This window comes from Osmia bicornis, chromosome 16 (genome assembly GCF_907164935.1).
Source record: "Osmia bicornis bicornis chromosome 16, iOsmBic2.1, whole genome shotgun sequence".
Taxonomy (NCBI): domain Eukaryota; kingdom Metazoa; phylum Arthropoda; class Insecta; order Hymenoptera; family Megachilidae; genus Osmia; species Osmia bicornis.
The window spans coordinates 4,552,186-4,579,240 of record NC_060231.1 but is presented as its reverse complement, the minus strand read 5'-3'; the positions used below and the strand labels follow the sequence as shown (position 1 = coordinate 4,579,240).

The window sequence follows — 27,055 nt, the reverse complement described above, 5'->3', positions numbered from 1 at the left end:
TCACTATAATTTCAAACGCATGTACTATACGATACTAACTTATTGCCGTTTCATCGCTTCGATATTCTGTTTCTTATACCTCTATATTCGATTTTTCTTTTTTTCATTTTCGAAAAGCAAAGAAATACTTCCACGTTCTTCGCAAATTTGTCGATCAACAAAATTTTGAAAAATTGCGCAATGCTATATCAAAAAATGGAATTCATTTTTCTTTTCAAATTTCGAAAAGAAAAGGACGAAGAACAGTTTCGATGAAAATTCTCAGGGCTCCTTACATTTCTCTCGTTACAAACAACAATTATGTACAAATACAATACGTGTACGTCGATTAGAAAAAAAAAAGAAAAAGAAAGAAAAGAAATGAAGGGGAACGAGTCGCGGCTGTTTCGTTCGTGTTAGAAAAATGAAAAACCCAGAAAATAATGCATAAAACTACCATAACAAAGTATAATCATTTAACTTTATTTATAATAATCTTCAGAGCTTATAAGCTTCTTCCGTTCCTTGTTCTCTTCGTTTCTACATCTTCCAATAAATTAAAACGACTCCCCTCGTCCATTTCGCGATTTAATATAACAAGAACCTTCATCTTCTCTAACATCCTCTATCTTTCTCTCTCGTTCGCTCTATCTTTCTCTCGCAGGGCCGAAACGTTGCCGTCCAATAAGAAAATACCGTATCTCAACCGTCTGTCGGCTAACTACGAACAAATATTATCTTTTTCTCTCTCTTTCTCTCTTTACAAGTAACGAAAGTATCAGGTTGCGCCGCACGGTGACTCGGTTTCAAGATCTCAGGAGATAAGCGCGACAAGAGGGCGCTAAACCTGTCTAGAAGCAATGGCAAGATGTTTATCTATAATTTGCTTTCTTTATGATTTTAATGCTTTGATGATCAATGTTTTGTAATCTCAACCCAATAATGTAAATGTACCACTATCCCCTCCCAGATTTATTCAATAGTATGTACCTATTTGATAAAATAATAATTTAAAGTGCACAGGGCACCCTTGGGCATCCACCTATCCCGCCTAACTTATCAAAGAATAAGTGGCCAAAGAATTTACCAAACCAAATCAATTTAACCCTTTAACATTTCACATTATCAGTGGCATCTTTCACTTACGGATTTGCAACCTCCTGTCGCGATTTCATTGGCTAATAGTCACCGCGGTTGCTCTGATCTATTACCTGATATATTAACACGTTATGTACGTATCAGCTCGTCTATTAGTATGTACAACAGGCGAAAAGAGACATCTAGGAGAAACGGACAGATCAGGGTACCTGGGCGGACAAACAGACAGACAGACAAGAGAGATTGCGGCATGATGCGCATACATATGACACATATTCACATTGTGTAATTCGTGTACGAGTGCGTGTATGTGTGTGTATGGGGAGGGCGCGTTTATGTGCATGCCTGTACTTGTGTGTGTATGGCTCAACGACACATTTAAAAGGAGTATTATAGTTTTGTCCCTTAAAAAACAGAGAAACTCGAGTCTACGCTTGGCAGTTATCATGAACAATCGCTCGCGAGAAAATTCAAACTCGAACGGGCGCACATACTATATACATATATGTGTATGTATGTATATATAATATATTTTTTGCGGTTTTTTTTTTTTTTCGTTTTTGTTATCGCTTAAATATCTCTAGATGTCATCTGTGACGCGCAAATGGTAGTGTCCTTCATTTTCGTATAATTAGAATCGTTTTGCAGCAGCTTCTCGAGAAAACGACGACGACGACGACTAAAACGACACATTTAGACAATGAGAAATCGACGTCGACGGTTAAAAACGCCCTTGGCAGTGATCGTAGAATTGCATGTATTATTTCTTTCGTTCGCGTGTGTGTGTCTGCCTGTATGAATGTGTACTGTCTCTCTGCATGTATGTGCACGTGGATCGTCGCTCGTACCCTTCCAATTGCTCTCTCTCTGACACTCCTACCCTCTTCTCTCTCTCTCTGTCTTTTGCCTTCAATTCCTTTCGGTTCACCCACGGAGCAACGTGTGACCGGTTTCTGATTAGCCGAAGGATGCGGTTCACCTTGATTCCTCTCCCATTTGTGAATCTCATCGATGTTAAACCTGTCCCGTAGCTTCAGGCGGTCGGTTCCCGCGTTTATCGACGCCCTCTGGCGTCGAACGCGCGAACCGACGGGACGCCATGCTGGGAATCACGGTGACGGCGTCCTTCGATGGGCAAAGCCTGTCAACCGGGCGGTTCTAAACACTATGATCGTGGAAGATGGAATTGTGCCGATGACGCGACCTGCCGTCGACGGTTCGTGACGATTTTTCTGCTCTGCGCTTGGAGAAACACAGGGATGCATTCCCTTCGGGAACGTTCTTCGCGTTCCCCCATACTGGGACTTATCGACGTTTCCAGCCAGGCTGCCCTCTTATTGCACGATCTTTCGACTCTTTACAGGCTAAAGAAAAAGAAACGCAGCTAATCCAGAATAAACAACGTGTAATAGAATTTTAACAATGTTACAAGAAGCTTCGTTCAACGGAAGTTCATTGTAGAAAACACTTTCTAGAAAGAAAGGAAAGAGCTCGATCATTCAAAAATACGAAACATAAAAAAAAAGAGAAACCGTGTCCCGCATGGGAGAACACAATTTTTACATAGGACATCCCCGTATTCTCAACAAGTGTACATCATTGCATGGTGTTCACTTAAAAGCGAGTCGACAAGGAATTATTCAAAGACTTAACAAAGCTGTCCTCACGCTTAAAAGTTAATTCTTTTCAAGAATGCTACTGTTCGAACGAACAATATTGAGTATCGTCGAACCGTGGAGCTTCAATAAGGACATCTGCCACGGATCGACGATGCACGGCCTCTACTTTTACAAGATGTATAATAACAAATAGGCGATTCATCTTTCGTTTTCTCGGCGTCTATAGCAAAAAACGGCGTGTCTGAAAGCACTCGATAACGATAGAGTGAGTTACAGCAATGCGGAGTACAGGTGTGTGCAGGTGGTGTTCCATGGTGATGTGTTTTTGTACATATGTGTCTTCATCCGGACGCGTTGCTGGCCAGGAGTACTCTCCCTTGTTGAGATCAATTTAAACCGTCCAAATTGTCACTATTTCATCTCCATTGTCTTCTTTCAGACTATGTGACCCAGAATAATTCCAAATCCCGACTTGCGGACCCATGACCAAGGAACAGTACGTCCGAAGGTCCAGGACTAATGACAGACAAAGATGATGGCTTCCAGCAACGCTCTGGGATGATGTTCGAGGTTTCTTAAGGATATTTCTCTAGTTCTGAAGAACAGCACGTGCCGCCTTGAAGTTGAAGCGGCTAAGCACGTCGGCGGGGCGATGGCGGTGATGGTTTCTCGTGTTCATCCTCTTCTTCCACGCTATTCTGCGGTGTGGCAGTGTCTGCCTTGAGGCAGGTTAGACGGTTCTCTTATCATGGTAAGATCAGGTTAGGTCCGAGGCATCGAAGAATTCTCTTCGGGGCACCGAACCGACCGGACCGAAGAGAAACGACGTTATTACTTTGAGTATAGTGACACGCCGCCAACGTGCGACTGGTATAACTGTACAATAGTAAAACACGATACGCGTGTGTAGGATGTTTCTATTTGTCCTAGGCGAAGTACTTAGTCATCCTTCCTCTCGTGTCACTGTATTTGATTCGATTACTTTCTCTTATCCTTTTTTATTCCAGCTGTCTCTTGATCGTTTCTCCTCTTCTGTTACACATTTACACGAATTTTCGTTTAACTTATTACGGAATACAACTGCGTACAATCAGTTAATAGCATAGAGTTACAGTGTTACAACATTGAGAATCTTATTGTAATCTGTGTGTCGAATCACGAGTGTCTTAGATCTTTCCGTTCGGGGTCCAAGCCCAGTGGTTCCGACTCCATGGACTGAGGTTAAATGTCTACGAATGTGCGTACGCGCTCGTGTACAAGTGTGAATATGTGTAACGTGTGTGTGGTATGTGTTCGTCTCACTCTCCATTGATGTACGAGCCAGATTGAAAGTCAGTCTCAGAAGCTAATTAATTCTCAGCGCGATATTTGTTCATAACGATCGAGTGTGGTTTTTAATGCTAGCATATTATGTCTCAGGGCCCTACGAGACCCAAGTTGTCGAGCGAATATCCCTTCGAACCCTCTAAAGCTCACCTAGCGCGACCCTGTTCCGTGTTTCTCCTTAGAAAGATCTTTGTTTCCGGTTCTTGTCAAATTTCTCGCGAAACCCTGCTCCTTTCCTCTGTGTCTCATTCACTCGGTCACTCTCTCACCCCCCGTCTCTTTCATTCTTCCCTTCTTTCTCACCGTCTAGATCAATTTATCTTTCCTGGTCACATCATGCTCTCCCTCTCTCTCTCATTCTCTCTCTGCACAGATTTACAATATTTTACTTGATTTTGTTGATTTTTCTTTTCTTTTTTTTTTATTAAAAAATTAAAACGGACGGTTAAATTTCATGCTTTCGTTTGTCGGTGAGCCGATGTCCGCTGCTGAAGGCACAAGGCTTTGCACTTGAACTCGGTCCACCTAGCCTAGCTTCACTGACTTACTACGACCTACTACCAACTAGCCTCGCTTACTTTTACTTTTTACTTAACTTCCTACGGTTGCTACTAACGCTTATTCTCTCTTTCTCTCTCTCGCTCTCTCTCGATTTACCTTTCCACTTGCCACGCACAGTTCGCGAAAAAAGAAAACCCGGATACGCGCAAATGCCAAGCCTCGTCGCGGATTAACCCCCCGTTTCTTTCCGCCATTTTTATCCATCCTCTCCTCGTTCCCTATCGCGCTCTTTCTCTTCCCTCATCACGTATAAACAATGTGTACATGCTAGCAATATATTATTATGCTATGTGTTGTGATATAGACTCTATGGTATCATTATGTATAATCGTATCATCTGTTATATCATCATCATCAATTATTTTTCTTTGTTAATTCGCACTCGATTCGTATGTTGGCTGAGTTCGCTGCTCAACAGCTGACCCGCCTGTACTCTTTTCTATACTTCCTTTTCCACAAACTACGGTGCGATTAATCCTTTCTCTCCATCATCATCATCATCATCATTTGTGGTCACATCTCAGCCGAATTGCCGCACGCATACCGTTTACACACGCTCATTCTTTCATCTGCACACATACATTCTGCGTCCTTAGCTCTTAATTAGATTCGTACTCGCTCGATCTGCTCGTACAACACGCTCGCCTTAGTCGATACCTTATACATTATACATTATACATTTACATATCGATTCCGGGGGTAGCCAGGTAAGAGGATATAGTAATAACATAACTGTAGGTAGCTCCTTATTACAGTCTCTGTACTGTCTCTACGTATCACAGCCTGGGTGCCTCGCCACTGCCTTTGTTCTAACCATTTATCGCAGCCTCCTCGGGCTGTACCTGTCGTGAACTCGTGCAACATTTCACGATGCCGAGGTGCCACGGGGTACACCTCGAGCAAAAGTTGAGAGTAGAAGCGAATTTTTGTACGAACCGGTGCTCCTGAGACACCGGTCGACTCGCTGACACGTTCAGGCAGTGGCATGGTGGTGCACTAGTACAGGAGTTCTCTCTGTCTCTCTTTCTATCTCTTTACGTGTCCACGTTTTCTTCACGTCTGGGTCTCGATGATGCTGCTGCACTCCAGCGTAGTCCCCTCGACAACGTCATGCGGACCGATGAAACAAGGATTCAGCCGACGATCGGTTGTTCACCGGGCAAACTAAGGTGTCACGTCCCAGATCTCGGCGAGGAAAAGTGGCAGCTTTTTGTTCTTGAACTTCAGACTGAAGCAAATTTCGCTGTTCTGATTGCCGAGGGTCCTCAGCTCCGTCAGAACGGACAACAGTTTCGCGAAGATCGTGCCGGACTTTGGCCTGCGCCGATTGTCCACGTACGCCTTCAACGCCTCCAAGTAGATCTCTTGGATCTTTTCCACTTTCCAACCTTCCAGCAGGTTTGGCCTTTCTGTAACCAGAATAGAAGCTTCGCTTTGTAGAGCGTTCGGGAACTTTCCCGCGCAAATGTTTTGAGGTTAGGATGTCCTACATGATTTCTTTCCCTATCGATGAAACTTTAATGTAAATAGTAATAATAGCGTACCTGAGAATATAACAATGGCGGTCAGCAACGCGTACTCGGCGTTGTTCACCTTCATGGCGTACATCTGCCGGCAGAAGTGTAACAAATCTTCGATCGTTTCCCCCATACCCGCCAGGTTATAGCTCTCCCTACTGTATGGCTGATTGTTGGCGAATATTATGCTGTCCGTCTGCACATCGTACTTCCTCGCCATCCGAAGCATCATCACCTCGCTGGAGCAGGCCTTCAAAAGTGCAATCTGATCCTCTCGCATCAGCTCATCGAAGCCAGGTAACCTTTTCGAGAACTCGACGATCAACTGCACCGTCAGGATCGTGATCTCGGTGATGTGCCTAAATTTGTAGTCACTAATGTCTTCTCCTTCTGAGGGCTGATTCTTAAACAGAAAAGCAACCACCAATTTTTATTGTAGATGAACTTTTATTCGAACCAATACTCTTAGGCATGAAGGACTTAAAGCCGAACTGGGTGGATGTCCATACTGGAAGTTGGTCCATGTGGGGACAGAGGATTCCAGGACATATCAGTCACCTAGTCAGCAAAAGTTTCATACTCACCGTGATCCTCTTGAGATCCTCTTCACTGGGTTGCTCGTACTCGTTCTGGAAGTACACGAGCCTGTGTATCAGCTCCTCCTGTTCCGGACTGATCGGTTTCACGTAACCGTAAGGGCTGACCGGCGTTAGGATGCCGCTGCTTCCGGACGTGGACAACGATTCGGCCTCGGCTGGCTCGATCTTCACGCCCATAGGCTCGGCGCGTATTCCACTGCCCGGAGAACCGTTCATCGTTGTACTGTTCGGTTTGTCCTTCTCCTGCAATGAAACATTCGTACTCTGTCATCGAAGGTGTCCCGGACTCTACCTAAGGACTGAAAAACCTGATGGACATGAAGGATCTTGAAGGATACCTTCTGTGCTTTCTTTTCCTGACGCTTGACGGCGCACTGGTACTCGGGCACGACGCATTCTGGCCTCATGCCGACCGTCAAACACTTCTTCAACCTGCATTCCTGACATTTGCGCCGCATGTACATGTCGATCTCGCAGTTGTTCCCGTATTTACACTGATAAACCGCGTTTTTCGTGATGCTGCGCCGGAAGAAGCCTTTGCAACCCTCACAGGTCAGCGCGTTGTAGTGGTACCCGGAGGCACGGTCGCCGCAGACGAGGCACAGTTCTTCCTGCTGTCTCGGCGTGGGTCCTTTCTTCTTCCTGGCGTCGCAGCCATCACTGCCACCGCCTCCGCCACCTCCTCCGCCTCCTCCACCACCGCCTCCACTGCTTCCATAGCCGTTCAAGGAGCCAGGCTGCGACAGCTCGTCCCTACCTATAATCAGGAATTGAAAATCGTATTAAACAAAGTCCTTCAATAAAAGATATGAAGGATTCTGAGATGGTAGGTGAATTTCAAAGCTGCAACGAAGATTGCTATTCGTGAATTATGGGGGATCCTGCTTATCTATGTGGGCCTTAGGTGTTTTATCGAGAAACCTCGAGTTTCTAATGGAATATTTCGAAGCGGGCGGAACACGCTGTCGCAATTGGCCCGCGCTAGTTCCTCGGGAGGTTTCCGGCGATTACACGAGGAGAGGCGTGTAACGCTCGTAAGCAAGCGGGTTCTAGTAACCTACGTGGCGACACATCTCCTCTATTACCCCCTTTATCCGTGAAACCCGTCGAATGGAACGCCGCGCGGTAGAAGTCACGGTCGGTGAAAGTACGCCACGCTCTGCTCTGCTCTTGCACGCTTACGTGCCTTCTTTCAGCGAGGCGGAATCGAACAACGCCGGCGTGGCTTGAAGCTTCAACGACTGTTGAGGAGGAACGTGACGAGACGTTCGAATCCTCAAGTTCGGAAACAATTGAATATAAAATTTTTTTTCGGAAACCTTGAATTATTTGGACGGAGAATCATTTTAGGTAAAAATGTATTGATTTTTTACCTAACCCCCAACTTATGTAATATCTATGTAGTTTTAAGAATATTTAATCATATTTACTGTAATTTTGAATAAACGTATTTAAGTCTGAAAATTAATTTCAGTTTTTTAAGAGGAAGGTCAACCTAAAACCCAATTATTCAGTCTTCCAACGTTTCAGTCGAAGCTTAACAATAGTCTGAACATAGAATACAAAGAAGTCGAGAACAGATGATTACTATAAATCAATCAAACGCGACGTTTTAAAAGAATGGCGTGGGTTACACGACCACATTTTATCTCTTTTTGTGGCGATTGGTCCTATGACCATTTGTACCATCAATAACGTCATAAATCATAGAACGGTACCTTGAGAACACTGCAAATAACGAATGATCTATTGCTCATCCATTTTAGCCGTTTCCTCGTTCCATTTCTACATTTCATTTAATGAAAAGAGATTCAAAAGAATTTCAAAAATACCCTACAAATTTAGCCAAAGGTTTCTACAAACTCTCTAAGTTTCTTAGAGAGATGGACTTGATTTTCTCTGGTTGCGAAAAGCGAATGTGCTCTTCTCGACGATTCCTCGAAGAGAAGAGTCTGAAGACGAGTTCCTCGCATCACCCGGAAGTACTAATCGCTGTGAAAACATCCGGCTGGAACACTGAGACACTGACCGGGCTAGGTGGTCACTCGGTTATTATCCCTTCTTCATCGTCCAACCGATTCAATTCAATCTTTTCACCTGTGATTGCTTAACTCCTTTTATTTTCCTTTTCTTTTTGCTTTCACCGGAAAATTGGAGAAATTTTTCCCCTAACCCATCAATTTATCGAAGATCGTAATATACCGACTGAGGATATTAATTTCTTAATTTTCTATTATTTGCTTTCACAAACGTGATTATGATAATTTTCAAGTACTAGATTTCTTTATTCATCACTTTTGCTAGATTTATTATATGGATTATTGAAATTGTAACGAAGAAACTAGAGTCCGAATAAATTGTTGTTGTGGGCTCAAAACCGATACCATAACGAACTTGTGTACATATTAGCAAGTAGCACATAACGATTCTATGTAGAGCGAATAGACCTCTCGTTTCTGTGCTTCAAACAGGTTTCCTCTGCTCGATGCTGGATCACCGTTGGGATTCTTGCCGATTTCTCGCTTCTGAATCAAAGTCACCTATACAGTGTGTTCCTTTTAATCAGAAATGTAAATACATTTCTTACTTTTGAGAATAGAAAGTTTCAGTACAAGTAATTATTGTTATATTTTAAAAATTAATTAAATTACAGACCTAACCTAACACTGCCCTAAATTGTTCAAAGATCTATACAAATAATTTATTAAAAATATACTTAAACTCCTTTTAACAATGACAAGTAATTAATTAATTTGATTTTAGTAGTTCAAATTTAACACAGAATATCCAATGGCCAAGGAACATTTCAACTTAAAATTAGAAACAGAGGTTAGGATCTGCGAATTGATCACTCATTTCTCTTCTAGTTCAAATAATTCTGTTCAGTCTCACTGAGAAGTTTCAGACCTTTCTTTAGACCCCTCCGGATCCCCATTTTGCACTCTATAAATACACAAGACTTATAGGAAAGAAGCCAGTGTCAAGGTCGCTCGCGAGACAGACTTACATCATTCTTTCCTTGATATAACATAGTAGGGTTCGAAGGTTCCTAACCTAACTCTTTACATTTGCATTTTAGACCCTTCCTTGAATTATGGTTGCCCTAGTGACTCCATGAAACTTGGAATTAAACCTAGTCTAATACGGGTTAAATCAATCCTTTGGTGAAATTTCATATTTTCCTATCACTATTTTACTAAAAATAATCACAGTAAAATAAAAAAATTAAAATACATTGACTAGTATCACAGTTACCCTTTAAAAATTACTATCCTACAAAGGATCAGTGTCCTACAATATCGAATACCTTTAGGAACCTACATTTGTCAGGCCCTTTTGGTCCATTTCAATGACTTCTATTAACTATACATAAGTTCCGACCAATAGTTCGTTAACACCCTGTATAAAGCGACTCGACGTGGCACCGCTCGTTTCTATACCCTACGCAGCAAGGTTTCCGTGCTGGTTAGTAGCTCTCTCACGGCGGAGCAGTGAGCGGCCTTGACTCTGGCTCGCTGGTTGGATACCTGTGTGGCCGCAGGTACACCATTACACACGTTCCTCCTCCTCTCTGCCATTCGCCCGTCTCTGTCTGTCCAATAGGCTCGTCTAAAGCCGCGTACATATCAAGCAACAGGATGATTCCGTCGGTAGTTAACCCAAAGTCACTGCCGCAATTCACACCGTGGCAATCATATTAAGTTAGTATATGGGGGCTGCTGACCGGGTTAATACAGCCCCTATAACATCGACTGTTGCCAAGAGCAATGGAGACTACTCTATGTGAATGGCAGTACTGCCTTAAGTTTACTAGGTTCTTTCAGGGTGAAAGAAAACTGGGTTTATGACTAAAGGAACCATAATAATCCATAATACCCGCTTAGATTTAATATGAATATGATCACATTGCCGTTTTAGGAGACACAAATTTTTCCCATATCGCTCAACTGCGAGTTAGTTATGGCTTTTATGGTCTTCCTGGACCATATTCTCTTATACACAGTCACCTTTTGCAGGCTAATGTGGTTGGGCCCTTTGGACATACTCTATTATCTATTTTATCAAGCTACAAAAATGGGATAGTAGGGTACGCAGGCAAGTCACAGATGTAAACTAGGCTTAACACAGTGCTGTCCTATAGGAGGGTCCCCTAATGGTCTCCCACCACTCGCCCCCTATCGAGGCCTCCCTTAGCACACGGGCCCACTGGGTGGACTCGTGCGTCCCACTCTTGAATACTGGGTGAATACGTGTGAGCGCACACATATAGGTAAGAAGAGAACGAGTGGGGGACCGTAAGAACCTAAAGGCTCCTGTGGACAGCGCTGGGGCCTAACAGACAGCGAGTCTTCGCCTCTCTCTCTCACTCTCTCAATTGGCCCCCGTAGCTCATCATCTCTCTTTCTCCCTCGTTTCCTTTCGCTCTCTCGTTCTCTCTGTTCGCGTCCCGATCCGCGCTGTCGCTCTTGCCGAGAGAGGAAAGCTAAAACGGGCCAATGAGCACTGCTTCTCGCCGACTCGAGCGTACCTCACTTCCTCTCGACCACGAACGAGGGAAGGAGAACGGTGTGTCTTAGGATATAGAATTCTTTTCTGGACACGGGGGATTTTCTTGTTTCAGGAAGTTTTTAGGGATGGGTGCTGGCGATCTGTTCTGATGCTTGGGCGTTGAAGCTTTAATTCTGTAGTATGGAATTATTTCTTCAAGTTATATTAATTAATTATCTTTCATTATTTTATAAGAAAATTTATACTACAGAATATTAATAGAATTAAGTCAATGGACTGTTCAGAAAATTTCTAAAAATTCCAGAAGCATTCCTATCATTTCACAGAAAAATTACTGAACAGTTCAAACAATTTTAGAAGAATTATAAGCATTTCACGGGGAAATTGTTTGATTTAACGAAGAAAGTTAGTAGCGAGAAAAGGCTGGGGTTCGAGGACGCAGCTACTACGACGCTGGGACAAGATGGACGACTAGCGGCACATCGCTCTAACGCCAACGACTATCATTGAGGTCTCTGAAAGTCTCTTCGCGAAATCTGGTCGTAACACGCGAAATATTGCAATCCGTGCCACCGAGTCGACGGCTTCTCTTTCATTCTCGTCACATTTCACGGGAACTGCGTGTCTCTTCGACATTAAAATTCTCCGTGGCTACCGAGAGAACCACGATTTCAGCATCGTTCAACTACTCTCTTTCAACGAATTATGAAATTACAAGCGATTATCAACCTCTGCCTTTTTATCTTTTATCGTTTGACAATTCTAGAAACGTTCTGTTCCCAGATAATTGTGTACTATTAAGGAAATGAATCACAATGTTTGACCTCTTTTTGTCATAGTTAAGGAAGTTCTCTAAGTTTCTTCCTGATTAATTTGCTGAAGGGAAAATCCAACCGATAATTGTTTTTCGATGTTCGTATCAAATACGCAGAAAGAAGAACACACGTGACCATGCTCTACCCTTCCTTGTCCCTTTAAATGGCGACACCCATCCTATATGTTTCATTCTGTGCGACTCGCACATGTGACTAATGGATGTCATATCCGGTCACGGTCCACGATTTGATAAGATCTGAAAACAAAAGGAAAAAGGCGACACACGCGACGATCATCCTCTTACAATCAGAGGACAAACATGGGCGCAGTTGCACGGGATAAAAAAAGATTCCATTCCAATACTGCGCATTTGACAGGGAAAAATAAAGATTTTTCCAAGATGCTTAAAATCATAAACGAAAGCTGTCATTTCGAATTTCTGTTTTTCTACTAAATCCTGAGAAGTACGATCTTCGTTCTCGCACATCGAAGAAATCGAAAAGGAGAGACCAGAAAATGACATGTAGAAAAAAGAAGGCCGAAAGCGAGCACAGGAAATCCATGAATCACCGACGACGAATTTATTTTCGTTGGAACGATCCTACGCAACAGTGGACGACTTCGAAAGCCTCGAAAAACTCATTTCGTATTCCCGCTGGGTTGCTCGCGGCATGTTGAAACTTCATCGCGGGACTTTTAATCCGCCTCGTCTTTCCAGATTCTGTCGAAAATACACGTCCTGATCGCTGGCTCGCTAAGAATTCAAGTTTCTGCTTTTGAAACTTTGATTTTCTGTATGACTTCGTCTGAACCAATTGCACAAGTTTAATCGACTATCATTCATCGATCTAGAAAACGTCCAGCTATTAATCTGAATTAACAGAGAATTCTTATTTATTGAAAAAATAGGGACTAAAGAAAAGCACGAAAATCCTTCATAATCGAAAGTCTATCTAATGACTGTTCGTCCGGACGAGGAATATTAAGTTTTCTCAGCAGTTTGAATATTAATGAATCATGTGATCGTTTATTGATCACATCTCGATAAAATGATCTATCTGAAGCACCGTTTGACCGTTCAGTTCGAGTCGGAAGAACGAGCCCTGACTCGAGTTCCTCGGAAAGACGACCAATAAAAACGATCATTTTCTCAGCAGCACTCTGATCGACTCTGAACGTTGGAAGTTAATGGAACAAGATGATTTCCATCGTTTCCACTGCAAGCACAGCAAACCGCTGATCCAGCTGAGCGTGACATTGGCCAGCAATACCGGATAGGATTTATCCTTGAACCGGAGTGGCCACTGTGCCTACAGGTCTAACGAGCGCCAACCAGTGAACAGCTGAAGCAAGAAACTCGAGGAAGACGAGTGACATAATAGCGTTTAAATTCTCGAGCGTAATTGGCACGACTCGTACAGCGAAGAATCCTTGGAAAATCAACACGATGGAACCATTGTTACAGGGAGCAATGATTTGTCCCTACCTCCGTACGAAAAAACACTTAACACCATTTTATTATTTTTACTATTATACGCCTAAAAGTGTTAATTTAGATACGTTTTAATGTTTGTTACTAGGGGAGGAGGATTTACAAATTTATGTTTAATGTATTCCTAGGTTTGCAATCGGGCTGTAGGTATCTCGAGTACGACCATAAAGCTAAGTCACTTTCCTGCGAATTTTATGATGCTCTCTGATTTGCAACCTGATGTCGATAGGTCTGTGGTCATACTGTTACGCGAAAGTCGGCAGACGCGGACGTGCCGGATACGGTACTTTTACCAGAGGGAATACCACCTTCGCACCGGCACAGAGAAAACCAGCATACCGTCCTACGTATATCAGCGTTTCCCAACCTTTCACGATACGCTATTATATGTATTAAGATGCACGTCGAATGAAAAACATTAGTCTTCCAACAGTTTGTTCGTCAAAGGGAACAATACGAGAGACCAATTGACGTAGTCGAGGTATTTGAAAGATGCAGCAAGTAAGTCTGAATATAGATCGGCGTGTTTTAGACGTCGCTACTCTAATTATTCTTCACTTGATCCCTAGCCAATTGCAATTTATTTTCATGACCACATTGTTGCAGTTGATTTAAAGAATGATATTTTGATTCTAATCAAATCATTCTTTAATTACAACGCACATTGTATAATTCTTCTATAATAATTGTAAAGATTTAGAAATTTTAGTGATATAATTTGATTACGATGATTACCCACGTGGCTATATCTAGGGATCCCTAGATGGTTAAAGTCCCTAGAACCTCGAGGTTAAGTTGAGAGGCACTATTCCACGGGTTTCTGATATCGTTTCCCGTATACGTGGCTCGTTACCATTCCATGCACGGCGTACCAACACACACGACGCATCACGACCACCGACGACCCACTTCTCCCGACCGATCGGTCGTTTTGTTGGTCGACGCTTGATCCTAAGTTTTCCCGCATCCAGGAAAAGTTGCGATCAACCTTTCCCTCAACTTAAGATATTAAATCAATTATGGAAAGTGAAAGCATTCAACCCAAGTTTACTTATAATAAGAATCTTTTTGTACAAAAGTTTAACAAGGTTAATGTACGATAAAAATGTGTATCGATTATTTTCAGGTTAGAAAAAAGATTCTATTCTCACGATGAATTTTTATGCTGCTATAAGTCCTCGTTTCCACGAAGAATTAAATTCTGGAAAGTTATAAAACTACTTTCTACACATTGTAGAGTCTTCCTTGAAGAACCAGACTGAGCTGAAAAAATTCAAGAAATTAAATCGTCAAATCGAATAACAGCTACACGTGGGCATGACAGTGGAAGTCCCAGAAGCCTCGACTTAGAACAAACTCGATCACCTTATAAGGATCACAACCTGATACACCAGCTTATCGTTAGCTAGACGTTCCTTCCACGCGATTGAGTCTCCTCTTTCTCGAGTGAGAGTGACCCACTGACCTCTACCTGCCTCTTTCTCTCTCGTGGCCCTTTTCTCATACTACCCACCAAACGATTCGAGGAAATTACACGTGGAAAAACGGACCTGGTTACCCATAAGAACGAATCACTTCCTTGGTGTGAAACCAACTACCTAGATTTCCTTAACCTAACGCTACAGTATAGTATAACATCATATGCTACGTTATATTAAATGAAATCATCGCTTCGTCGATTTATGATGCATCTTTAAAAATATATTTTATGGTGCAAATATTGTCGCAGTTCATTCCCCCCGAACGTGAATCGCAGAGGTGCGAATTACAGGATCAAGGTTCCGGAAATTAATGAGACTTGATTCCGCGTGGAAATGTGTAAAAATTTCGCGGTCGTGTCTCGTCCTTTCACATTCCGGCCAGTTCTCAGAAAATTTCGTAATTGCTAGCAAAGAATTACGTGTAGGTAGTGCTTAGGAATTAGGAAAGTGGGCCTATGATTCTGTTTTTTCCTTCGATATTTCCCACTTTCAATTCATTTATTAAATGGTAATTTAAAAAATAAAATTCTTAATGTCCTTGAATACTTTTTACCTCCTTCAATTCCCTAAATACATTCCCAAGACGCTTTCAACTCCAAGAAAAATTTTTTTTATATAATATAATAATAATAGCTCGACAAATTCTCCGGATAGTTTACTTATACACGATTTCTTCGAGACAACCAGAATTTTACGAGCGAACCGAGAACGAGTTTCGAGTAGTTTCTTTTTTGGAACGTGTCCGGTTGGTCGTACACGGATACGGTGTCTAACGGTTCCCATCGCCGAAATTGTGTGTGCCTCAACGACGGAATATTTACGAATCTTCTTGTATCTAGCACGTCGTCGAGGGCCACAGCATTATTCGTCCGCTTCGGAATTCGATGACCCATTTCGAGAGGAATGAGTACCACGTGGCGCACGCTTATGGGGGTCGAAACTATTGGCATCTCGATTACGAGGACCCCACGTGCATTCAATTGCATTCACAAACCAGGGGGGTTGGAGGGTGGATTCTTAGGGTGGAACGTCGACTATCATTGATTAAGTTTGGGAACAGAGGGGGGTGATTTTCGACCCTTCACAATCCATAAAGTTTTGGACATTTCGGATGTCTTCGAGTAATTGTTACTAATTCGCTGGTTATTTATGGGGGGTACTGTGCTATTATTGATTTTAGTCATAGGATGGGGGCAGGTATAGCCGTGGGCAGTTGGGATGGGATACTGTAAATGGAAATTGGGGTGTTGTTATAGGAAAATTGAATTCGATTGGCTTCACATTCGCACAATTTTAAATAATCTAAAAATTAATAACTTTGTAAATTTATGGATTATAATCTTGCAAAATTATTAACCTAAACTCCACAGTCGTATGCTTCTCTTATATTCTAATTAAAAAAAATTCCATAAGATCTCCTGCGTAGACCGCCAACGCACGTGGTAAACTGGTCGTCTTCTCAGAGAAATGTGAAACCAAAACTCCCTAATCAGAAACCCTAAATCTTAATATCTAGGAATCCCTAGAACTTGAGATGTTAAATTTCATGAAAAGAAGAGAAAGAATTAGCCAATTCTTTACAAGAAATTGATATCACTAGACATTAAATCAAACTAGGTTTAATATAAGAACAAAGTCCGTAGAAACCGTGACTGGAATAACGAAATTCTAGCGAAATCTCATTAACACGGATGGAGAAAATATGGTAAGATATGAGGTGTAGCTTCTCAATAAACCGTGAATCATTCGCTGGGGGGAAAAAGCCAGAGGACCGTGACCCAGTTTCCGGGTCATCGGTACCGTGGCTACAAACGAAAACACAATGGTTCACCGCGTGCATCGCACCGACAATATACGTGACGTATCGCGGTATTTAAAGCCGATGTATGTACTTGCAGCCAACAGACGTCACACGATGCAATAAACCCGACAGTGTACGATGAAAATAGCGTACGCTAAGAAAACGAACGCGACTGAACTGTTCGTAACGACAAAATAAGAGAAGAAAAAAACAAATTACATATCGAACTCTGTACCTTCGATATCGAGCGTTTAACTGACGACTTCAAGATTTCATTGATGAATAATTATCGTCTGAGAATGATGGCAGAGGTTTAGAGCAAGATTTGTGGTGAGCTTTCTGAAATTCCCTGGATGCCAGTGTAAAAAGTGAAACGTTGAACGAAGAGATAAAATATTTTTTCATCGCTGGTTATACAGAAATGGCAAGTTTTTGTGCAACGAATGATACAATCGTGCCTCGAATGCACTGGCCTGCGGTAATTAAATAACCAGGTCACGGAGGTTGACAATTAAATATCGCGGGAAATAACTTGAGACGCTATAATTGCATGCCTCGGTTGAGTCTGATTTTACGTACACGCGAAGAAGAAAACGTTTATTTTAAAACACTCTGTGAACTGAGAATCGTTCAAGTTTAATCCCATTAAATAATCATAAATTACAAATAACAATAGAATCTAACAACAGGTGTTTAAACAATTTCGTTGTAATAAACCTCTACTTTGATTTCAAACTCTAAAAACTTCATCTCGTTAAAAAAAATTCCCTAGATTCTTATGAGCAGTAAACCGGTGCAGAAAGAAATCAACGGGTTCGCAACAAGCTAAATTCATAAACGGTTTCCGCGATAGATACCTATCGCAAATTCCCACGGAACTGTGAAAGAAAACGCGCGATTAATCATTGCGAAGCAAGGAGAGAAAAAAAATGCAATTTCAAGAGGAGCCTCGCGAGGGAACTGGCGCCGTTGCAACCAACTAAACTGCAGATAACAACGAAACAGGAAAAAAGACGATAAAACATCCGAGCAGATTAAAAGCAAACACTGACAAGCAAACAATAAAAGCGTCGAAAGGAAGAGAACGAGAGAAACGCAGGGCCGAGGGTCGAAAATCCTTCGTAAATGGTGAAATTGCGTAACCTCCGCCAGGTATGGTGCAACATGGCGCAATCGATGATGAACACGCTTCTACGGGGTCCTATGAGGTCGTCGATTCTCGCTCTCTATCCAGTTTGATCGACCTCGACCTGATTTCCACGCGAAAAAGAGAACACTGAACATTTCGAAAAAAGTATTCTGTTTAGATTTCAACGAAATTCTTAACTACAAAACGGTCGATCACCTTTAAAAGTCACCGTTTTGGTTTTTGATGAAATTTTAGATTTTCTTTCTGTGACCAATTTGTATTTTCAATTATTAAAAATGATTTTAATTGCAAAGATAATTGCGAAGAATATTAAGTACTGAAAATATGAATTTCAATAATTTAATGAGTTTGTAAAATAAGCAAAATACGCATTTACATCTCACTCTGAATTATAGTACTTTTTGAGGGTCACTGTTTGTGCAATAGAAGAAATAGTAAGCAGTTTGCGTAACATGAAACGATCTTTCTAGAATAGACGATTGAATAAATGAAAATATACTTTCTATCGTTTCTGGAACGCTCTAACCTAAGATCAACAAATTCGTTAAATCGTGTGGAATAGATTTTAAATTTTAGTTTTCATTGTGAAAGAGAAATTGATTCGAGGAAAATCCGTGAAAGTGAATCGACCAACTTTCGATTCTAAATTTTCACTGGACGATTACGACATGCACCTAACACGGACGGTGGGATGTTTTATAAAAGAAAAACAATTCGAAGAAAAGCAAGAAAGTGTGTCGACGCTCTAAAAATCAACGCGTCCAAAAATACGAACGTCAAACTGGAAGAACACATCGAGAACGGGGTTAAGTTCTTGAACAGAAATTTATTGGGCTCCTGTGTTTGTCTTCTTCTTTAATAGCACATTTCGCATGTTTCTAATTTTAAAAAAAATTTGTAAAATTCATCAAGTTTATAAATGCCACGAAGTAAATTAATTTGCGTTTATCAATGACCCCAAGAAACCATTTAAAATTTTTAAATGTCTGTTTCTATTCAAAGGCAGAAGCCTACTATATTTTTTCATAAATATATTTCGAGGGAAGTAGAAGCGCTTACGCAACGCCACGAAGAGAACGTGACAAACCTTCAACGGGGGTGGTGAACGGGGAAGCCGGATCGGCGACCGTTGCCAGCACTGTGGTAGTAGTGGTGGCGGTAATGGTAGCCCGGTAATGATCTCCATTCGACTGTAGTCCCCGATGAAGATCCAGATCCCACAGCTGTAGCTCTTCATTTCTCACAGCTGCACTCTCCGGTGTGGAGGGTTGAAAGTTCAGCGGTGGTGATAGCACACCGCTGCTCGACACTTCCGGGCTCGATTCCTGCAGACTTCCTGTGTGCCTGTTGCCCCATCGTCGCCGTACACCGGCAACGGGCACACGAGGAACCGTCTGCAGCATCTCGCTAGCCTGCTCCGCCTTCTGGACCACCGTTTGCTGTTCCTTCGACTCCACCGTATCAATTTTCCTTACCACTTCCGGTGAAAAAAGAAAGTATCTCGGCGGCCACTGTCGCGTCACGTTGTCTCTTTTAGAGGCGATTATACTGTTACCGCACACTGGCACAAGCACAGGTTGCACGGGAGGGCCGCGAGGGAGGCGGAAATTTGTCGCGGCCACCTCTCTCTGTTTACAAGAAAGAGGCTGCTACTACTACGCTAGTCGTTGACCTCGATAATTCGTTCGTCGACCGAAATTGCGGCAAGGAATACGAGGTCAGGGCAGCGCGAGGATCGATTCACTGTCAAGAGTCCATGGTCCCCGAGGTCTCACGCATCATCCGTCTCATTTGGCCGCGTTGCTTTTCCTTCTGCCCCTCCTCAGCGATCGTGTCGCTATTTCCGTCTGTGTGTGAGAGCGTATAGATTTGTGTGTGGACGCGTAGTAAGACCAGGAGGAGCTCGACGGGAGACTACGATCGTCTTCGTTTCGCCTCGGTTGCTCTCGTTTCTCTTTCTCTCTCCCCTGCTCTCGGCTCCTCTAATGGCGGCCAAGCAGCCGCGGAGTGTCGGTCATCGAAGAAACGGGGTCACGATCGCGCAAAAGGGAACGCAGCGGGTGCGGTAGGTAGGGAGGACAGGGAAGGGGAGGGAGAGGGAGAGAGAGAGAGAAAGAGAGGACACACAGCCAACGAACAGCCGGGTCTATCTCTCTCTCAGGCACGCCGCGTTGTTCGGGAACGTCAACCAGCCGAGTAGCCGTGGTAGAAATGCATGATTTTCACTGGCGAAATTCTGCCGTCTGAGGCTGCGCACGATCGACGAAGAACGGACAGAGCCAGAAGTACGCGTATCGAGGTCACCAGCGGAACGCGTGTACGTTCGTTCGAGCGAGTCTCTTTCTTGTTCGCTCCACTTTTCCGTCGCGCCGATACGCGCGGCCACTCTTTCTCTCCTCGTTTTTCCCTGCTTCCACCTTTTTCTTTCCGTCTCTTTTACTCCCAGACGAGTTTCTCGTGCGCACTTTTCTCTTTCTACTTTCTCGTATTCTCTCGGCACCACGCGCGCACGCACACACTCGCGCCGAATAATATCAGTCCTCACAGAAGGAAGCCAAAACTGCGTCGTCTTCCGGGCTCCACGAGCCGCCGCTACTGTGCGAGACCGTTCCTCGCGCACGTGTGCATCGTCCACGAATGCGTGAGCCAAGCGCAATACATAAACAAACCGCACGACGGTTACGTCACACTCGGAATCAACTTAGGCACGCACACACGCGTGTCGGGAATTCCTTTGAACTGCCGGCTTCGAGCAACGAACCAACACACGAACGTGCACCAACAGATCTGCGCGCTTTACGACCGATGTTTCCCTTCTCTCTTCCTTGCATCGACGAGTATACCTCCTGCGCGTTACTCACGCGCATGCGCGCTAACTAATAGACGTTATATCGTCGACGGTCCGTCACTGACTGAACGCGTACGAGCTAGCCGTGCAGGCACGAGGGTGCCCGCCAGGCTCCGATTTACCTCGACCGCCGGCCACTCGACCAATCAGCGCTAGGCTCTCTCGCTACTTTCACTGTCGCGCGTACCCTGCACCCTAGGGTGCTCGTACCTGCGCACTGCGCAATCGCACTGCTTTCTGCGCTTACGTTTTAACCTCGAGGTTTTCCACCCACGATTTGCCGCTTTTTTTTTGGAAAACGCTGGAATAACGTTTTTTTATATGTGACCTAACGTTGTCTTGTTTCTGTTATGAGTTTTTTATGGCGTGCATAATCTTTATCCTTCTTTCACCACCTTCTGCATAATTTTTCGTGTAGATTTTTATTAACATGGTAACTAACATAATACCGATGGCTATAATGGAAATTATTTAGAATATAGTTGTATTATATTTTAAGCGTTTCACATGTTATCTTGCGTAATTTAATGCAATATTATATATTATCTGATTTTTTATATTTGTAGTAATATACCAAATAATTTTATTTTAAATGACCCAACGAGTTCTTAATGTCCTATGCCAATAACGTAATTAATTTAATATTAATTGTTGTCAACATTTAGAATAAATCTTTCAGAAATATTAGAAATCTTAATTGAATGTTTTCTGAAATGCCTACGCCCACGATGTTTCTTGATGCAGATTGTGACCTTTGCGATCCAAGGAAATTGATTTTCCTACAGCCTGCATTCTGATTTTTACAGCATCATGCCTTAAAGGGATTTTGATCAACATACGAGCAAGACAAAGAAAAGAATAAATATTTTTATGAATGGTTGCAATCATTCATGTGGCAAAATTATTTATTGACTTTGGAATCATCGATCTTCGAAGAAAGCTTAATAAAAATTTTGCAAAAATAAGAAAATGTATTTTCAGTGCGAAAATATACAAAGATTCGTAAGAAAAACACTTCTGGTTTCCAAAAATACATCAATTTCCAAGAATGATATATTATCCATCGAAAAGTTCATTGACTTTTATAAACAGCCTTTTTTTACATCACATAACGTGTTGATTTCGTGAAACGAAAAAGACTCTTTGTTACAAAAAATATTTATATCTGTGGACTCTAGAGTGCTGCGTTTTCTGCATTTCCCTTATTTTTTGTCGAATTATCATCGTCGATTCTTAATCACTGTCTTGACCTTTGACGCGACTTTTTGTTGTTCGCATTTTTATCGCAAACTTGGCCGTGCTTCGATAAAGAAAAAGAAGTGACCGTATATAATATGCATTCTCGCCCTACGACTCATTCACGGTCCCGATAATCGGGAAAAACACTATAATCAAACACATCACCGCAGACGTGACTCGTAAGCGTGGAAAATCGTTTCGAAGATTCTCGAATATCAACGTGGCAGACTCATAATTAGTTAATAATTTATCAGAATTATATTTACGGAATGATCTAATATTTTCATAAATCAGCTATTCCATTCTTTATGGAACGCCCTGTACGAGCATCAGGACCAAAGGTACCCTCAAGTTGCACAACGCAGAGGAATGGGTGTCAGCATGGAGGGGTACCCTTAGACAACTGGTGGGGGGTTGCTACCCTGGCCATGACGTCATCCACCTGTTACACCCTGAATAAATACACACGGACGCATGCGCTCGTACACTTACACACCTGCTCGCAGGCAGTGCATACATATATAAGTAACCGGGAGGAACACGGTGAATGTCGCGGATCAGTGATACACAATCCGTGACCCGTGACCTGCTTTCAATGGATCCACGAGTTTTCCACTAATTCAGATATTCAGAGGAATCTGGTTGAATGGAAATCAGCCAATTGCTGTTGTTATGCTTCACCCTTTGACACAGTCTATCAGGATTAGCACATTTTCTCCTTTATAATTATTCAGTAGAATGGTTTTTTTTTTAAATATACCATCTTTTCTCCTTTCTTTTGTGAATACTAATCAAATGCTTATATTAAAAAATAAATGAATATTTGAAAAATGTTAAAATTAATATAATTTTTGTATTCCTGATAGTTTATAGGAAAGAAGAAAAGATTGGTTATTGCGGGGGTTAAGAAACGAACAAAGGGAAACCGATATGTACGTCACTGTGTTGTGTCACGAGGATGAAAGAAAGAGGGTGTGTGGGTGTCGCTTCCAGCCAGGGCTATCTGGGTGGGTCATGGCCAGAGAAACGGGGACAACCCTCGGTGCTGATCCTGGCGAGCCTGGAAAAGTGGCTGGAAGTTCTAAACCGACCGACCAGCTCCCGAAAACACCCTGGGTCAGCTGTGCTCAAGCTATTATGTCGGTCAGGATTTCTCTTTCTAAAAATAGCACCCGAAAGGTCGGACGTATCTGGTGGTTTGTGGGTTCAACGACAGGGAGATCCTTTTCCGTCAAGGAAGCTGGAACTCCGACGAATGGACGTTGACCGCTTAAAGGTTTTTCCCAAGAATTTTCAAGTTCATTTTCGAGAAAATGGAAAATATCATTTCATAGTTGTTTGCAGAAAATAAGAATTTCAAAACTCGTTGCACATGTAGGTCTAAGAATTAAATAAAAAATATAAGAAAATGGAATGTAACAGTATATCAAATAAACCTGATATTATCCTAAAGAGATCCTAAAGAATTTTTTCTTAAATACCCATCAAACTGGCTTACATTCCCCAATATGTCACCAACTCCATCCGAAGTATCTCTCTATCATAAAATAGCCATATTTATAGGTTTTCTAATCAACATTTTATTCCCAAACAATTTCTTCAGGAACGAAGATCAGATTCTTCGAACTAAGCTATCACCGATAGTTTATCTCGCAAAATTCCTCGCTGGTCGAATGTAAATTCGTAAGGCGATCCAGGTATTTGTACCTACAGGAACGGAAGAGGACGAAGCGAGCGCCTGTTGTAGGTAATACGCGATGCGTGACTAATGGCGGCGGCCATAAAAAGAATTATGCGAGATGCTAAGAATTCATTCAGAGAAGTCGAACGCATCAAAAGTTGAGCCGCGATAGCGGCTTTAATAACAACCGATTCAAGGTCGATTGCTGGCCACTATGAAACGTTGAACGATTTCACTGCGTTTCAAATCGAACGCGGATCGCATGCAGTTCACAGTTAAAACTGTTAACGTTGAATGTAATATAGTTGAACGAGGTATTAATTATTTAATTACCGGCACGTTATTACAAAGTTTCCATTGGGGTAATAAATTTTGCGTGGGAACCGTATGTGTAATGCTATGGTAGATAGAATATGTGATTCCATAGAAAATTATAAAAGCTTCTGTTATATAAAGATTAGCTAAAAGTACGAATAAATACGCGCACTATAAAAAGTCCCTAGAATCTCAGTTCCTCTGTTACTTATTCAAGGTATCGAGCACGTGCATCGTGACGTTGCACGATATTAATAAACAAGTAACTACTGTACGCTCGGAATCAGCGTTCGAATAGGCGAGCCATGCCCGACGAAAGGTAAAATCAATGACGTAAAATCAACTCTTTTAACGGCTCGTGGCTCGTAAACAGTGGCACGAGGTCACCGTGATTAAGGCTCGGCTCGTGAACGACGCTAAACGATCCGGCGAGGTCGCAGAGGCGTTGCGGTGCCTGTTTCCTCGTTGCTTACCACACGGCCAAAGATCTTTGACCAGCGATGCACGTATCATCGACCTCTGTTCTCGTTTGTGGGCCACAATCGAAGCCAGACAACCGAGGTTTCTTGCTCGATTCAAGAATATGAATCGATTTAAACGAGTGCCAAGCGTTCTAATTGTAATTCTCCTCCTTTCAATGCATACAATCTGATTTGATTCAGACACTTTCAAAGCAACACTGAGAAGCCTCAGTCGCCAATTTGAATGAAACTCTGTGGTTTATAGAGTGATCCATGGCAAGAAGAATGGTAGGTATGTTTCATTCATGCCCAATCGCCTTCTGAGGTTATGAAAACTAACCTCAAAATCAAGTGGGAAGAAAAATGCTTCGAAGTTAAAATAACACGTTACTAGATAAAAGTTAGAAGAAATTTTGAGATCATTCTAATGATTATGAAAAATAAAAAATGAATTATCACAATAGAACCATTTCGTTTCAATTTCGCCAGAAAGAGAAACACGATATCTTTCGTAACACGATGTAATCGAATATGCATCTAAAATGTCATCCAGAAAGAGACAGCGATCGAGACTAGACGATGCATCATCGAAGCAGAACGAGGACCTTGAAGGACATAATCGTTAGTCACCGATAATGTTGCTAACGAGACCTCCAATCGTATATATTCATACGTGTGTCGGCGGCAAAAGTAAAAAAAGTCGGCTCTGGTGCTCTTGACACTCGGTCACCTCTCCGCCATTGCACAATCATCATCGTGTCTCCGAGCCGTGTTTTCACCTTGCTTTATGCCGGTCGTTCGATTTGCAGAGCGTGGGAACACGGCATTTTTAACTTTGCCCCCGCTAATTGCCTTCAAGTACGATTTAATCGTACGCTACATTTGTATTCATACATTTTCCGCTGCGTTCGAGGCACAGCCGTTCTCGACACTGTTATCTTGATCGTTTTAACTTATTCTTACGCTTTTTTCCCTGCAATAGCAGGTTTTTCACTTGTTCTCGTTCTATCGATAAAGAACCAACGATTTTTTATTAGGAAACCTTTGTTTCCTGTTGCCTGAGGTGAATAACGTTGAACAAATAATATTTAACCTTTGAACAACGGAGTCTGGGTCAATCGAGACCCAAACTTACAAAACATATACATATATGGATATTAATTTAAAGTTAAAGGAACAGTGTAAAATTTAGAAAATGAAAATGATATGAAATACAAGATTAGATGAAAATTGGGGCACTCTCCATGGTCCGCCGCCCGAAGATTAATGGTACATTCCGTCCTTGTCACTTATGACACACAGAAACGTAAAGAGGTAAAGAATCTTTGCCACCCACTCGCGTGAGGGTACCTTGCAGTACCCCTAATGTCCCTGTCGAATCAGTGGTCAGATCAACGTATCGAGTGTCAGTCAGGGTGGCAGCAAGAAGAACGCAGGTTAACAGCGCGTGTACACAAGCGTCAAAGCCTTGAACTTGAACCCGAAGCGGACAGAAGCCGCGCGCGGTCATCCCCGGCTCGGTTCTAGGTTGATCCGGGTCAGGTGTGCCTCGCCACGGGCTTCTGAATCGAGGTTAGGGCTGGATTTCCGTTTACGCCGACCCCGCTGGTTCTCTACCTGTGGTGATCCTTGGACGAATTGCACGGATGACCCCCAACCATTCGAGAAACGACGCGCACGCGCCCTCGCGATTCTGGAAACGGGACAGCTGCTCTGTTCCGCTTCCTTCTATCCCCTTTATGCCCCGCGACCCTCGTTCCTGTCTCGTCTAGCCTATACCGACCTTGGCCCGTCTTCAGGTAGCTCTAGTCGGTAGAGGGATAGGCACGCGCTTTTGTCATGGCCGATCGGGAGTTCCCTATACCCTTCAAGGGCACTTTTACCCGTTGCTGGCTTCTCTTTTGAAACGCACGTGTTCTCTTGTTTTGGCGACGTCTACCGACACGTTTAGGGAACGAGTTTCGTATTAAGATCTCTGTTCGTCCCGTTTTGGGTAATTAGGCGTGGGGATTGATGTTAGGGACGAGATGTTACTATAGATACAGATGTTGAGACTTTTTTTGGAGGGTTATGGGAGGTTTTTTATCTCTTTCTGCACTTGTCTGGGTTCTTGTATAATTTCATTTCTTTTGAAAAATAATTCTAAGAAATTTATTATTCATCCCATTGGTGACTAAAGCATGAATAAACGATTGCACAGTGATATTTTAAGGCAACATTATGATATCAGTAACATGTCAATACTTTCTTTATACACTATGGGGCAAAAATAAAAGTTTATACGAAGTTCTGCGAGAAGGAAATCCAGGAAAAAGAGTGACGGAGTCCCTGACCGCTCAGTCTACCACAGCCTCGTGCCTCCGCAATTATACACGTATTGTGTATTTCCACACTGAAACTTGCCATTCTAATCCTACTGTAATCAAGTGTTATTTCAATAGAAGCGAGAGAGAACGCGAACGACCGTCTATCATTAGCGAAAACCACCGATTATATTCTATGACTAACTGAGAATACTCTTCAAAGAGAAAGACGCGAACAAAAACGAGTCTGTTTTGATATA

General features: G+C 42.5%; 1 protein-coding gene across 9 annotated transcripts in view; it reads right to left on the bottom strand.

Annotated features, from left to right (window-relative positions):
- Positions 1 to 2,465: 2,465 nt before the first annotated feature.
- The window catches only part of LOC114871525 (ecdysone receptor), a 121,888-nt gene continuing 97,298 nt past the window's right edge, over positions 2,466 to 27,055 (bottom strand). For 4 of the 9 annotated variants that reach the window (XM_029177528.2, XM_029177530.2, XM_029177529.2 and 1 more), the window contains 4 exons: positions 7,038 to 7,456; positions 6,685 to 6,963; positions 6,128 to 6,503; positions 2,466 to 5,992 (listed from right to left, as the gene is read on the bottom strand). In XM_029177528.2, the coding sequence (XP_029033361.1) occupies positions 5,748 to 5,992; positions 6,128 to 6,503; positions 6,685 to 6,963; positions 7,038 to 7,456 (1,319 nt within the window). In that variant the 3' untranslated portion in view covers positions 2,466 to 5,747. Of the gene's footprint in view, positions 5,993 to 6,127; positions 6,504 to 6,684; positions 6,964 to 7,037; positions 7,457 to 19,035; positions 20,880 to 27,055 lie in introns of those variants that run through there. The other 5 variants (XM_029177535.2, XM_029177536.2, XM_029177532.2 and 2 more) reach the window with 5 other exon arrangements.